Source organism: Sinocyclocheilus rhinocerous, unplaced genomic scaffold (assembly GCF_001515625.1).
Source record: "Sinocyclocheilus rhinocerous isolate Xijiao unplaced genomic scaffold, SAMN03320098_v1.1 scaffold3777, whole genome shotgun sequence".
Classification (NCBI taxonomy): Eukaryota; Metazoa; Chordata; class Actinopteri; order Cypriniformes; family Cyprinidae; genus Sinocyclocheilus; species Sinocyclocheilus rhinocerous.
The window spans coordinates 221087-235341 of record NW_015661951.1 but is presented as its reverse complement, the minus strand read 5'-3'; the positions used below and the strand labels follow the sequence as shown (position 1 = coordinate 235341).

The 14255-nt window shown below is 43.3% G+C and overlaps 1 protein-coding gene across 1 annotated transcript in view; it reads right to left on the bottom strand.

The window, feature by feature from the left end:
- The window catches only part of LOC107726979 (long-chain fatty acid transport protein 6), a 20130-nt gene extending 8593 nt beyond the window's left edge, over window positions 1-11537 (bottom strand). The window contains exons 1-9 of the mRNA XM_016536693.1: window positions 10847-11537; window positions 5715-5921; window positions 4778-4936; window positions 4473-4597; window positions 4086-4280; window positions 3845-3935; window positions 3336-3534; window positions 1520-1617; window positions 1175-1305 (exon numbers count right to left, since the gene is read on the bottom strand). Of these exons, the coding sequence (XP_016392179.1) occupies window positions 1175-1305; window positions 1520-1617; window positions 3336-3534; window positions 3845-3935; window positions 4086-4280; window positions 4473-4597; window positions 4778-4936; window positions 5715-5921; window positions 10847-11321 (1680 nt within the window). The 5' untranslated portion in view covers window positions 11322-11537. The remainder of the gene's footprint in view (window positions 1-1174; window positions 1306-1519; window positions 1618-3335; window positions 3535-3844; window positions 3936-4085; window positions 4281-4472; window positions 4598-4777; window positions 4937-5714; window positions 5922-10846) is intronic.
- Between the last annotated feature and the right edge of the window lie 2718 nt (window positions 11538-14255).

The window sequence follows — 14255 nt, the reverse complement described above, 5'->3', positions numbered from 1 at the left end:
CACACTCACTCACACACTCACTCTCACACACACACTCACTCTCACACACACACTCACTCTCACACACACACTCACTCTCACACACACTCTCACACACACACTCACTCTCACACTCTTGCACACTCACTCTCGCACACTCTCACTCTCTCTCACTCACTCACTCACACACACGGTGCGGTTTTATCAGAAAGCACAGGAGCATGATCAGTACATTCAGAGCTGCTCTATTCTGTTCTTAAAACACAGATCTTGATCAGTCAGTAATGTGAACAGTGTTATACGATCAGAATTAATGACATCTCGGCATTTCCTTCAGTCACCTTTGCTTCGGATTGAGCCCATGATAATCACATTACCAGCACTGGGCATCAAAGGTGATTTGTGTTGTTGTTTCAAATGCTTTTATTGTGTGCAACAGCGCCTGCCCACTTTCCAGCGGACTTGCTTCCCCAAGTATTGTTCCCATTAATTTTTCCCATAGGGAGTCTTTGTTAAAGAGCTATAAATAATGAACCAAACCAACCAGCTGCAAGCTCAATCACAACACTACAGACTCAGATTTGTAGCAAAAAATTTTTTGAAAAAAATAAAATAAAATCAGAAAAGAGATGAAAGGTACAAATCTGTGTACTTGCAGACTATGGTGAGGGAAAGAACTACAATTCCATGAAACACTGTGAATAATCAAATTAAAAATGACAGAAACATCTAAAACATATTTTACATTTTGATAGCGTAGGGAGACTGACCATCACGTCATTGAGAGCGCGTCATGGGACTTTTAGCACAATTTGCTTGTTTCGATTCTCTGATTGGGGGACTGTTTTTGCAGAATCATGGGTACTGTAATTTTTCACCAGGAACTTTGTAAATTTTGTTGTAAGAAATTGTTAAACATCAAAGTGAGTTGAAATAATGTAGACTGGCGGCTTTAGCAAAAGCATATACCGCTGATTAATAACCGCGGTGCTCACAGCAGGTCTGTCAGCTACGGTCAGCAGGTGTTAGGATACATAACGCTAAAAACAGGTGGAAACAGGGTCCGAAACATTTTCTGATCACAGAAGACTCATGTAAATACACTTTCAAAACTTTTTGAGAAACTTGTGTGTCTGGCCTGACATATCAACTTGAGAAAATATAATGATCAAACCACACAGGCCAGCAAAAGTACCTGCACTCTCAGAAAGCAGGGCCATGCGTACGGAGGAAGAGTGTGGAGCAGATGACTGTAGAGCCTCTCTCCATCCAATCCATGACCGTCCTTCAGCACAACAGCAGCCATTCCTGCTCGACCCTCGTATCCTGCAAACACCAGCATTCACTCACACCAGACCCAGTGCTCCACTTCTTATACGAAACTTATGAAATCTATTTGATGCTTCTTTAGATTTGGAACGGTTTAGTTAATAATCAATTTAAAAACATGATTAAAAAACAGACAGCAAAGCAACATTTAAACAGACTACAGTAAATCATTACTCCAGCAGTTATTAGACACAGCCTGAGACTAAAGCACCTGGCACAGTGACACCGTACACACTGACATCCAGCAGGAGGTCCAGACAGCCCAGCACTTCAGACACCTCTGTGGTGGACACGTTTTCTCCTTTCCACCTGCAGACCAGCAGAACAGCATGATCAGTGACATGGCGCCGCGGTCCTAACCAGGTCAGTGTGCAAATAACATCACAGAGAGCCAGACAAGATCATTTCACCTTTCCTCGGATGTGAAAACTACACTCGTAGCAAATGGACCAATAAGAAGTGTGCTAGAGTTTCACATGCTTAGGTGAGTCAACATCAGAGAAATGATTTCCAACAGACAAATAAAGAATGCTCTTGCTCCAGGTCTGTAAAGCAGAGCGGCGTGATTCCTGACTGAGCGAGGAGGGGATTTTTGGAAAGTCGCTCCACTACCGCTCCATCACGAGCACAATTAATGCCAACAGCCCATAATATAACTGCATTTTATCAAGAACTCACACGTTAAACATCATTAGCTAGCTTGACAGCCATATGGATCACTCGGATCAGAGAGACGGGAAAGGTTTAAATGACAGTGATGAACGAGTGCGGGAGGTTATATCTCAGGCAGGTTTGTTTGTAGCATGTGGATACGCGATATTGATTGAGTGAATTCATGTTTTAAACAGTGTATTGTACATGTTGTTATAATCTCCGCTCTAAACTAATGTGCTGCCTCATTGCACACAACAGACCAGCTCGCACAGAACGTTCAGGAAGTGCAGACAATTATTGTCAACGCTGCCCTATGATTTATCAGCTTAAAAACAGAAAAGCTACAACATATTCCTTCTGAAGTAACTACAACCCATAGCAGAGAAACACTGCACAGACAAGGGAGTTAAACAGTCATTTAAGATAGACTTGGGCTAATAGTAGTGTTCCAGTAAACCACGTCTATTCTTCTAGTGTTGTGTAATTATTTCTCGTCTCGTTTCTGCTCAGTGGAGCGAGGAGTGGAGTGATTACTGAATGCCTGGAGCGCGGAGGAGAAATAGTGGTTGCTCACATACAGCTATAGACGGAGGCTAAGAGAAGGAAAACACAATTCATCTGTATTGTGAGAACTCGTATTGACTCACTGTGTCCCTTCCTGTACAGGGGTGTTTTATTTTTTTATGCACACAATGAGGAATTACTTTATGACTCTTTGTTCTGAGAGTGCTGTGAGAAGAAACGGGCCAAGCGTCACTCCTCTGGCTTCCTGCAGCCGCTCTCATCAAGTGCATTGACGGTGTACAGTCAGTGAACAAGCAGCACCTGGACGCTCCTTTACGGTGCTGCACAAAACTCTCTCTGGTCCTCAGCGGTGACAAACCTCCACTGGAGCTGTCGAGACCAGCAGCAGCTTTACAAAGCAGCTCATAAACGCAGGAGCCTGCTAGACCTGGCTTCTTTTCTGCACTACACTGCTGCTCTTATCATGACATTTCTCATTTGGGTCTTCTGAAGAATCAACGTAACTGTAAAGGCTACACAGAGTGTGTGTGTGTGTGTGTGTGTCAAAAGTTCAGGTGATGTAAGACCACTCTGCTCAGACAGGAAATTCCCAAAGGTGCTCCGCATCTGTGATTTAACTGCGTGTAGGTTGAGCTTTTGGGCAAATTCTTTAGAGGTCCCACCAAGTTAGTCTTGGCCAGACCCTCTGCCAGAGCCCTGAACTGAACCTTTTCACACAGAAACCTATCAAAGCATTATTATGTCATTATGACTTTGGAAACGCGCTCCTGCTCTCAGAGCTTCAAGCTGCAATGCGGTCGAATGCAAAGATTCCCCACAATACCAGCACATTTACATGAAATAAAGACCTGAATGTGTCTCCAATCCTGTCTTTGAAGTAGACAAAGTCTCTGTGGTCCTGAAGCATCAGGTCTCCAGTGTTGAAGTACACATCTCCGCTCTTAAAGACGTCCCTCAGCAGCTTCCTCTCAGACATGGCTTTATCGCCTGCGTATCCCAGGAAAGGGTTGGTGAACATCACTGGAGCCACCAGTAACCCTGCTTGCCCTGAAACCACAGCAGTCTGGGCTGAGGACATCATTACTCACTCAAAACACAGCTCAAACATTTCACATCTATTTCAGTTCATTTTCACCACTTCTCCTCATATGCAAAAGAACTACTTTTCCAAACCTGCATAAACATGACAAAAAGCAAGCTCCCTCACAGAGTTATCATTTACAGAAAGGTAACATCACTCCTAATAAAGTGATCCGGTGTCCATCTCAGAGTCACACAGCAGTATTCTAGCTAGCATGGTCAGTCGTCTGCTCTTAAAAACGAATGTATATGAAAGCAGATATGATGATGATCTCACCTTTACTCACTTTAATGCAGTGTCCCGTGTCTGTGCGTATGGGCTCATACGTGTGTGGATCACATTTTAAAAACTCAAACGGCAAATTGAGCTGAAATAAAACAGATCCACATCTCAAAGTACATTTCGCATTTCTGAATGAACTGCAATTCCTCTTTGAACCTCATTTTTTACACATTTATCAAACTCTTCATTTTATTAAACAGTTGCGTTAAAAACCCTCAAATCAAATAAAACAGACCTTATTAAAATAACTGGCTCGCCCAATCGGTCCAATTTCATCGGTGTAATTAACGAAGCCAATACTGGCCTCCGTTAAACCATAAGCTTCACGAATTTGGATTTTTCCAAAACGCCTGAGAAACTCCTTCCAAACGTCGGCTCGGAGACCACTTCCTGCGGCGAGGCGAACTTTATGAGCCACTTCCTCTGCAGTCTGTAGAAAGGAAGTGGTATGAAAATAAGCCAAACATTAACAGCAACATCTTAAACAATTTCATCAACATCAACGCAACACAAACACAATGAAATCTTATCTTTGATGAAACAATGTAAACTAGAAAAAGAATAATAATAATAATAATAATAATAGAGTACATATTTCAGCATGTAGTACAACGTTTAGTACCTTTGGTTGATTGACCAGATATCGACAGAGTTCTCCAATATACTGAAACACAGTAATCTCATACTTCACACAGTCCTTCCAAAACTGGCTGGCAGAGAACTTCCTCTTCAAAACACAGGTCGCCCCTGAAATCCAACATCAGGATTACATTCAGCCAGACTCTTCCCTGGATAACAGCAGGACTCGCAAGAGATGTTCATGTGTGTAAACACCTGTCTTACAGTATTTACAGTGCAGTAAAACAAGTCATTGTGTTGCAGCAGTGCAGTGGTGACTGTGATATCATTGTGTTGGGCTGATCGTACCGAGCTCGATGCAGCCGCCGATGCAGAGCAGTGACGCAGACATGTGATAGAGCGGCAGCGTCAGATAGACTCGGTCACAGACTCGAGCGCCACACAAGCGCAGGAAGGCCATGCACATCACCGCTTTGATGTGACTGATCCGAGCAGCCTTCGGCAGCCCTGAGGAACGAAGAAATAAACAACAGAACGGCCTGCTGCACGATGAAGAGCTGAAGCTGTAACAGTTAGAGGTCACATGAAGAGCTACAGCTCAGAACGACTCACAATAGAATAGACATATAGGAGACAACGTGTGAAGATGCAATGTACAACACAATACAAAATACGACATACACAACACTGCACTGACAGATAAAAACTGTATTACTAACAGGCTGGAGATGATGCTGATGTGTATGTAAACAAGGGCCAAAAGCACACCGGAGAACTAATATGACTACTCAGTGAAACACTTTTCATATAAAGTAGTGAAACCTTTAATAAATAAATAAATAAATTAATAATTAAAGTAGTGAAATCTTTAATAAGACCTTTAAATGCAGCATGTGAACAAATAATTGACATTTGATCAAACTAATAACTGCATCAGCTTTTTTTAAGTGTGCTTTTCCAATATTACACACAATGTTCAGGCATTCGTTTACTGAAGTGTTTTCCTTGATTTCTGTTCTCATTCCTTTCGTTCATTTGATAATGACTGCATGTTTCGTGATAGCTGTGCATGAGTTCCTGCTACATCCAGAGTCCTGTAGAGTGTGAGATATGACCAGCTCCTTACAAAAGAGGAACTCATACACAACTGCTACAAAGGTGCAATCATGCAAGCATCATCCCCAGCATTGACCGTTAGTTTAACAGCTGCTAGAGTAACCCCTCCGGTCCTAAGGTCATCACCCCAGCGTCTGCTCTACGAGATGATGAAGCTGCTGTGCTGTACCTGTGGTGCCAGAGGTGAAGATAAACAGGAAGTTGTTCATGAGGTTGGGCTGAGGGCCGTCAGTCTCGGGCTTCTCTGGAGAGGCTGACTCCAGCTTGTCCAGCAGCGTCCCGACGCTCTGGTGTGAGGAGCTCTCTGCTGCCACCCAAACCTCAAGCCCAGCGTCCGTCAGCGCCAGCAGCACCTCTTCCACACACCTGATCAAGTCTACAAACAGGAGTCAAACGCTTTTCCTTTCAGATGAACAAACAGCATGACTATAGATGGGATACAGTTGTGCTCATAAGTTTACACACCCCTTGCAGAATATGCTAAATGTTCATAATTTTAACAAAATAAGAGGGATCGTGAAAATTGCATGTTATTTTTTTTATTTAGTACTGTCCTGAAGAAGCTATTTCACATAACGGATGTTTATATATACTCCACAAGCCAAAATAACAACTGAATTTATAAAAATGACCCCAATCAAAAGTTTACATACTCTTGAATATTAATACTGTGTTGTTTCCTGGATGATCCATCACTGTTTTTATGTTTTGTGATGGTTGATCATGTTGGTTCAGGTTGGATAGTTGCTGGTCCTGAACAGTTAAAAATCCCCCAGCTCCTACACATTCTTCGGTTTTCCAGCATCTTCTGCAGATCTGAACCCTTTTCAGCAGTGACTGCATGATTTTGAGATCCATCTTTTCACTCGGAGGACGATCGAGGGACTCATACACGGCTATCACAAAAGATCAAAACATGTTCTGATGCTCCAGAAGGCCACACAGAGCATTAAGAGCCTTTTTGAATTGGGTGATCAGGGTAAATTGTCCTTATTTTGTCTTCTGGGAAAAATATGTTTTATGTAGCTTCTGAAGTGCAGCACTAAATGAAAAAATATGATCTTTAAACAAAATAAGAAAAATTGACACATCATCATCATCCTGTTCAAAAGTTTACACCCCCGGCTCTTAATGCATTGTGTGGCCTTCTTGAGCATCAGAACATGTTTTCACCTTTTGCAGTAGTTATGTATGAGTCTCTCAGTTGTCCTCAGTTTGAAAAGATGGATCTCAAAATCATGCAGTCACTGCTGGAAAAAGTTCAGATCTGCAGAAGATGCTGGAAAACCTGAGAATGAGCAGAAGCTGGAGGATTTCTCTGAAGAACAGCAGGCAGTTGAACTGCTCAGGACCAACAAAGGACTCATGAACAACTATCACAAAACATAAAAACAGTGATGGATCATCCAGGAAATGACACAGTATTAATATTCAAGAGTATGTAAACTTTTGATTGGGGTCATTTTTATAAATTCAGTTATTACGTTGGCTTGTGGAGTATATATAAACATCCATTATGTGAAATAGCTTCTTCAAAACAGTACTAAATAAAAAAATAACATGCAATTTTCACGATCCCTCTTATTTTGTTAAAATTATGAACATTTTGCATATTCTGCAAGGGGTGTGTAAACTTATGAGCACAACTGTATGTTTGAAAGTAAATGATGTCAATATGGTAATATATTAAAAGAACTTAACATAACTATACAGAACATTCTGATCTGATTTGTTGCCATTTAAGAAGCTCTTATTAAAGCATGTTGATTGCTGCAGGCAAACTTGCCAATCTAGCACTCATATTCTCACAAATTAAATAATCAAACGTTAACTATGATAAATTCACATTTTAACCTGAATTAATCATTGAGGATGTGCCTGTTACCCATGCAGTATCCTGTGACAGAACTGAAGAAAATTCAGCTTCCAAAGACGGTTTATCCACTGAACTCAGCAGTCCTTGTGAATGTTTTGACTCAAGCTTACTAATTAGTGTGTATGTGTGATTAAATATATAAACACACACACACACACACATGTATATCCTATAGACTTGATGGAATGTTCGGGGTCATAACTGGGTCTGTGAATTCATAACTTTTGTAATTCAGACCAGCCTTCAAACATCAAATCTCTCTTGAAACTGTCAAATTCAAAAAGAGAAAGTTCAGTTTTTATTTTGATTTGTAACAGTGCTCAGTTTGTCACATCAGCAGTGAAACGTTTCTCGTGACGGAATTTGTTGCGTGTAAAAGTTGTTGGTAAACTGAGTTTTCAAAGCATGCAATAAACAGCAAGGGCAGTATAAGCAACCAAAACATACATAATCACGTAATATCTTTACACGTGAAGGACAGTGACAAAGTGTGTAAAGGCATTCTGTGCTTCACCACTCACTCACTCACACACACACTCTCACTCACTCACTCTCACACACACACTCTCACTCACACACACACTCACTCACTCACTCTCACACACACTCACTCACACTCTCACACACACTCACTCACACACACACACACACACTCACACACACTCACTCACTCACACACACTCACTCTCACACACACTCACTCTCACACACACTCACTCTCACACACACTCACTCTCACACACACTCACTCTCACACACACTCACTCTCACACACACTCACTCTCACACACACTCACTCTCACACACACTCACTCTCACACACACTCACTCTCACACACACTCACTCTCACACACACTCACTCTCACACACACTCACTCTCACACACACTCACTCTCACACACACTCACTCTCACACACACTCACTCTCACACACACTCACTCTCACACACACTCACTCTCACACACACTCACTCTCACACACACTCACTCTCACACACACTCACTCTCACACACACTCACTCTCACACACACTCACTCTCACACACACTCACTCTCACACACACTCACTCTCACACACACTCACTCTCACACACACTCACTCTCACACACACTCACTCTCACACACACTCACTCTCACACACACTCACTCTCACACACACTCACTCTCACACACACTCACTCTCACACACACTCACTCTCACACACACTCACTCTCACACACACTCACTCTCACACACACTCACTCTCACACACACTCACTCTCACACACACTCACTCTCACACACACTCACTCTCACACACACTCACTCTCACACACACTCACTCTCACACACACTCACTCTCACACACACTCACTCTCACACACACTCACTCTCACACACACTCACTCTCACACACACTCACTCTCACACACACTCACTCTCACACACACTCACTCTCACACACACTCACTCTCACACACACTCACTCTCACACACACTCACTCTCACACACACTCACTCTCACACACACTCACTCTCACACACACTCACTCTCACACACACTCACTCTCACACACACTCACTCTCACACACACTCACTCTCACACACACTCACTCTCACACACACTCACTCTCACACACACTCACTCTCACACACACTCACTCTCACACACACTCACTCTCACACACACTCACTCTCACACACACTCACTCTCACACACACTCACTCTCACACACACTCACTCTCACACACACTCACTCTCACACACACTCACTCTCACACACACTCACTCTCACACACACTCACTCTCACACACACTCACTCTCACACACACTCACTCTCACACACACTCACTCTCACACACACTCACTCTCACACACACTCACTCTCACACACACTCACTCTCACACACACTCACTCTCACACACACTCACTCTCACACACACTCACTCTCACACACACTCACTCTCACACACACTCACTCTCACACACACTCACTCTCACACACACTCACTCTCACACACACTCACTCTCACACACACTCACTCTCACACACACTCACTCTCACACACACTCACTCTCACACACACTCACTCTCACACACACTCACTCTCACACACACTCACTCTCACACACACTCACTCTCACACACACTCACTCTCACACACACTCACTCTCACACACACTCACTCTCACACACACTCACTCTCACACACACTCACTCTCACACACACTCACTCTCACACACACTCACTCTCACACACACTCACTCTCACACACACTCACTCTCACACACACTCACTCTCACACACACTCACTCTCACACACACTCACTCTCACACACACTCACTCTCACACACACTCACTCTCACACACACTCACTCTCACACACACTCACTCTCACACACACTCACTCTCACACACACTCACTCTCACACACACTCACTCTCACACACACTCACTCTCACACACACTCACTCTCACACACACTCACTCTCACACACACTCACTCTCACACACACTCACTCTCACACACACTCACTCTCACACACACTCACTCTCACACACACTCACTCTCACACACACTCACTCTCACACACACTCACTCTCACACACACTCACTCTCACACACACTCACTCTCACACACACTCACTCTCACACACACTCACTCTCACACACACTCACTCTCACACACACTCACTCTCACACACACTCACTCTCACACACACTCACTCTCACACACACTCACTCTCACACACACTCACTCTCACACACACTCACTCTCACACACACTCACTCTCACACACACTCACTCTCACACACACTCACTCTCACACACACTCACTCTCACACACACTCACTCTCACACACACTCACTCTCACACACACTCACTCTCACACACACTCACTCTCACACACACTCACTCTCACACACACTCACTCTCACACACACTCACTCTCACACACACTCACTCTCACACACACTCACTCTCACACACACTCACTCTCACACACACTCACTCTCACACACACTCACTCTCACACACACTCACTCTCACACACACTCACTCTCACACACACTCACTCTCACACACACTCACTCTCACACACACTCACTCTCACACACACTCACTCTCACACACACTCACTCTCACACACACTCACTCTCACACACACTCACTCTCACACACACTCACTCTCACACACACTCACTCTCACACACACTCACTCTCACACACACTCACTCTCACACACACTCACTCTCACACACACTCTCACACACACTCACTCCATGTTTAGCTTGAAGAGAAGCTGCAGAGACTGAGGGCAATCTCTCCTACACTTCATATGTAGACTGCAGATGTGTAACGTGTCGCCACATGCACCTCTGTACGTGTTCAGAGCTCGCGAGCTACTATACCTGCGCGTAGCGTAGCTTACCTGAGCCGACGACGAGCGCTTTAGCTCCACAGCTGTGCAGACAGTGCCGCAGCGACTGAGATTTGATGTTGAAGTTGAGGAACGCGACCTCGCAGCCCAGTTTACAGAGTCCGAGCCAGACGCAGATGAAGTCCGCCTCGTTGTTCATCAGCAGCGCCACGACATCGCCGTGTTTCAGACCGCAGTGCGACTTCAACACGTTTGCGAATCTGTTACTCCGCGCATCCACGGCCCTGTAAGTGAGGGTCTGCTCTTCGAACACTATGAAGGGTTTCTCTGGGATGTTTCTGGCTTGGAGCTCAAAGCACTGGAGATATGTGACAACTCCGCGCTTCATCCTCGCCATCATCGCGCTCCCCACGCGCCGAACTCTCGCGTAGTACATCAAGTCGTCCCAAAAGTAGGGGTAAAACTTCCTCTGAATGAGCAGAAGAGTGACCATCCCGACGGCCAGAGTGCTGATGGCCCAGCTCATCGTGACGGGTTGTCGTGTAACTCTCACACTGATGAGAAGAACTGCTTGTGTTGAGCTGCAGCAATCTTCAGCCCATATTTAAATACCCTCAGACGCTACTGCGCATGCGCAAGCCTGGCTGCTCCACCTCATATCATCGAGCCGATCGTTAGCTCGTTCTCCTGAAACACATACTTACAGAGATCACCAGAAAGCATACAAGCTTTGCTTTTAAGTCCAAACCGCTCATAACCCAGTAAAGCTGTCTCTTATGCTCAGAAGGGCTGTCCAAGACTCTAACCTACTGACACACATATACAAATACTCTCACTGTGTAAATTACTTTAGATGATTTTTGATTAATTCATGATGAAATGAGTAAATCCTCCCACACTGCACCAGGATGCTCTCATTAATATAAAACATGTTGTTTGTCTTATGCGATTAGAAAAGTATGACAATAAACACACAATTGTATTGCCCATAAGCGCACTGTTAATGTTTTACGACTAAGTAATACTTTTAACACATATTTATTATATAAGTTACACTTAGCATTCATTTTATTATGCTATCAAATTTGTTCAGTGCATAAAACAATTTTGCTGCTTCATGTTTTTGTGGAAACGGTGGCACATGTTATTTTTCAGGATTCATAGATGAATAGAAAGTTCAAAACAACAGCATTTATTAGAAATATTTAGTAACATTACACTTGTCTTTACTGTCAGTTTTGATCAATTTCAGTTTTGTTTTTAACTTACCCCCAAACTTGACTCAAGTCAAAGCCTCCCGGCTTTCATCCAAATGATCTTTATGTTAGGGGTTTGGAAGACATTTTCATTCTGGGCTGAGTAGCCCTTTAACATCTATCCCCTGTGCTGCGTGTGTTCCTGCCCCGTACGTCTTTATCTGGATCATAAAGACTGCTCCTGGTTCCTTCCCCCAGCCTAGCCAGTCCTCAGCCAGCTTCAAGAATCAGCTCAAACACATCTCCCAGCTACTAGAGCCTCTGACACTATAGCATGCTCTGTTCTTTTTCTATTCTATCTTCTTGTTTTCTTTTTATTTATTATAAAGCCCTTGCTGCGTGTGCTGTGTTAAGCTAACTGAGACTTGTCACAGCACTTAAGATCATTGCTCTTTTGTTGGTTTTGATTGCTTCTATTGTCCTCATTTCGATAAAAGCATCTGCTAAATGACTAAATGTAATAATATTTCACAATATTACTATTTTACTGCATTTATGATCAAATTAATGCAGTCTTGCCGAGCAGAAGAGACTTCTTACAAAAACAATCTTTTGAACAAACTTTTGGCTATTATTATCTTTTGGTTGTCTTGTATGGATCAGGATTTTTAACATCTTGGTGATGATGTTCATAAATATCATAAATGGGTATCAACAACTGGCTTCTGGGTTTATTACCATTAACGCATGTGAGTATTTAGCTGTCAGAATAACAAGTGAAAAGCAGTGCAGAGATAATGAAGACCCACATGATGGCGCTAAACCTCAAGAGGACTATTACAGCACGCTCTCAATACTGACAGATTCCTCATCAGTGGGGCTTCAAATTCATCTCTAATTATTATATAATGTATGAATTGTATATGGATATAGTCATGAAATCTATATGAATATACTTAGCTTATCAGGCAGTACAGGAATGACTGTTTTCATGTTTTAGATCTCTTACAGTTAGTCGAAATGTGCACAAAATACTTAGGCGTACCGTAGCTCTGCGGAGACTTCCACACGGAGCCATTGTCTTTCTCTGAATGAGTGAGTGAACGGCTCACTGTTGCATTCACAGCATCACACTGTCATTTGCATGTTAACAATCTGCAGTTCCTTGGGCCAGTGTAACACAAAACCCATTTGGATGTGAACAAAACGTCCTACATAAAGGCCTGAATGATCCGCAGCAGCACACAGAGCCTCGGTCAGAGACAGAGTCTTCACCGGACACGTGACAGATAAGCGCTCGGTGGGTCAGCGGCGTCAGAAGCAGCACCTGGAGTAAGGCTGGTAACACGGGCAGAGCTGTAAGCTCGGAGTCCTAGGATCCGTTCAGTTTTCACTCTTCCTCACACAGCCTTATATGAGTGCAGAATTTATCAAGAAGAAAAAACTCATTTTGAGGTAAGAATGTACATTTTTTAACCAAAATTATATTTTGTTTAGTGCAACGTTTGCAAATAAAATCATTTAACTTCAATTAGATTAAATTCTAGTTTCTCAGGCAAAACGTGATGCAGTATGTTAATGTGGCTAGTTAAACACTGGCTGACACACACAACCATCCCATGACTCACATACAACTGAGATCAGTTTCTCTTGAATCTTTTCTCAGGATGCCTCGACAGATAGAGTGTACTGTGCTCTCTAATGCTGGAACCCTTGGTAAATATGAGCAAAGGTGGCTGTGAAAATAAATCTGCATTGTTGATCCTTTTGATCTTTCACTCAAAAAATTCACAAAATGCTAACCCATCACTGAAGTAAAACAATGGAAAGTGGAGGGACAATCTCATTACGAAATAAATGTTTTTCTCTAGTTCAAATTGGCCACAGAAGTTTGGAGAACACCTGACAAGAGTTCAGAGAGCATTCCTTCATCCAGAATCTCTCCAGATCCTTCAGAGTCCCAGCTGCATGCTGGTGCTTCTCCTCTTCAGCTCACCACACACACTTTCTATAGGGGTCCATGGCGCAAGCTTCATTTTGTGCTCAGTGACACATTACTGTGTTGATTCTGATGTTTGTTTTGGATCAGTGTCCCGATGGAAGATCCAACCACAGCCCATTATAAGATTTCTAACACAGGCAGCCAGGTTTAGATTTTGTATCTGTTGGTATTTGACAGAATCCATGACGCCATGCATCTGAGACGTCCAGCAGGATATTTAACTGTGGGCATGGGCTACTTTTTATCCCTGTTTGCACCAAAG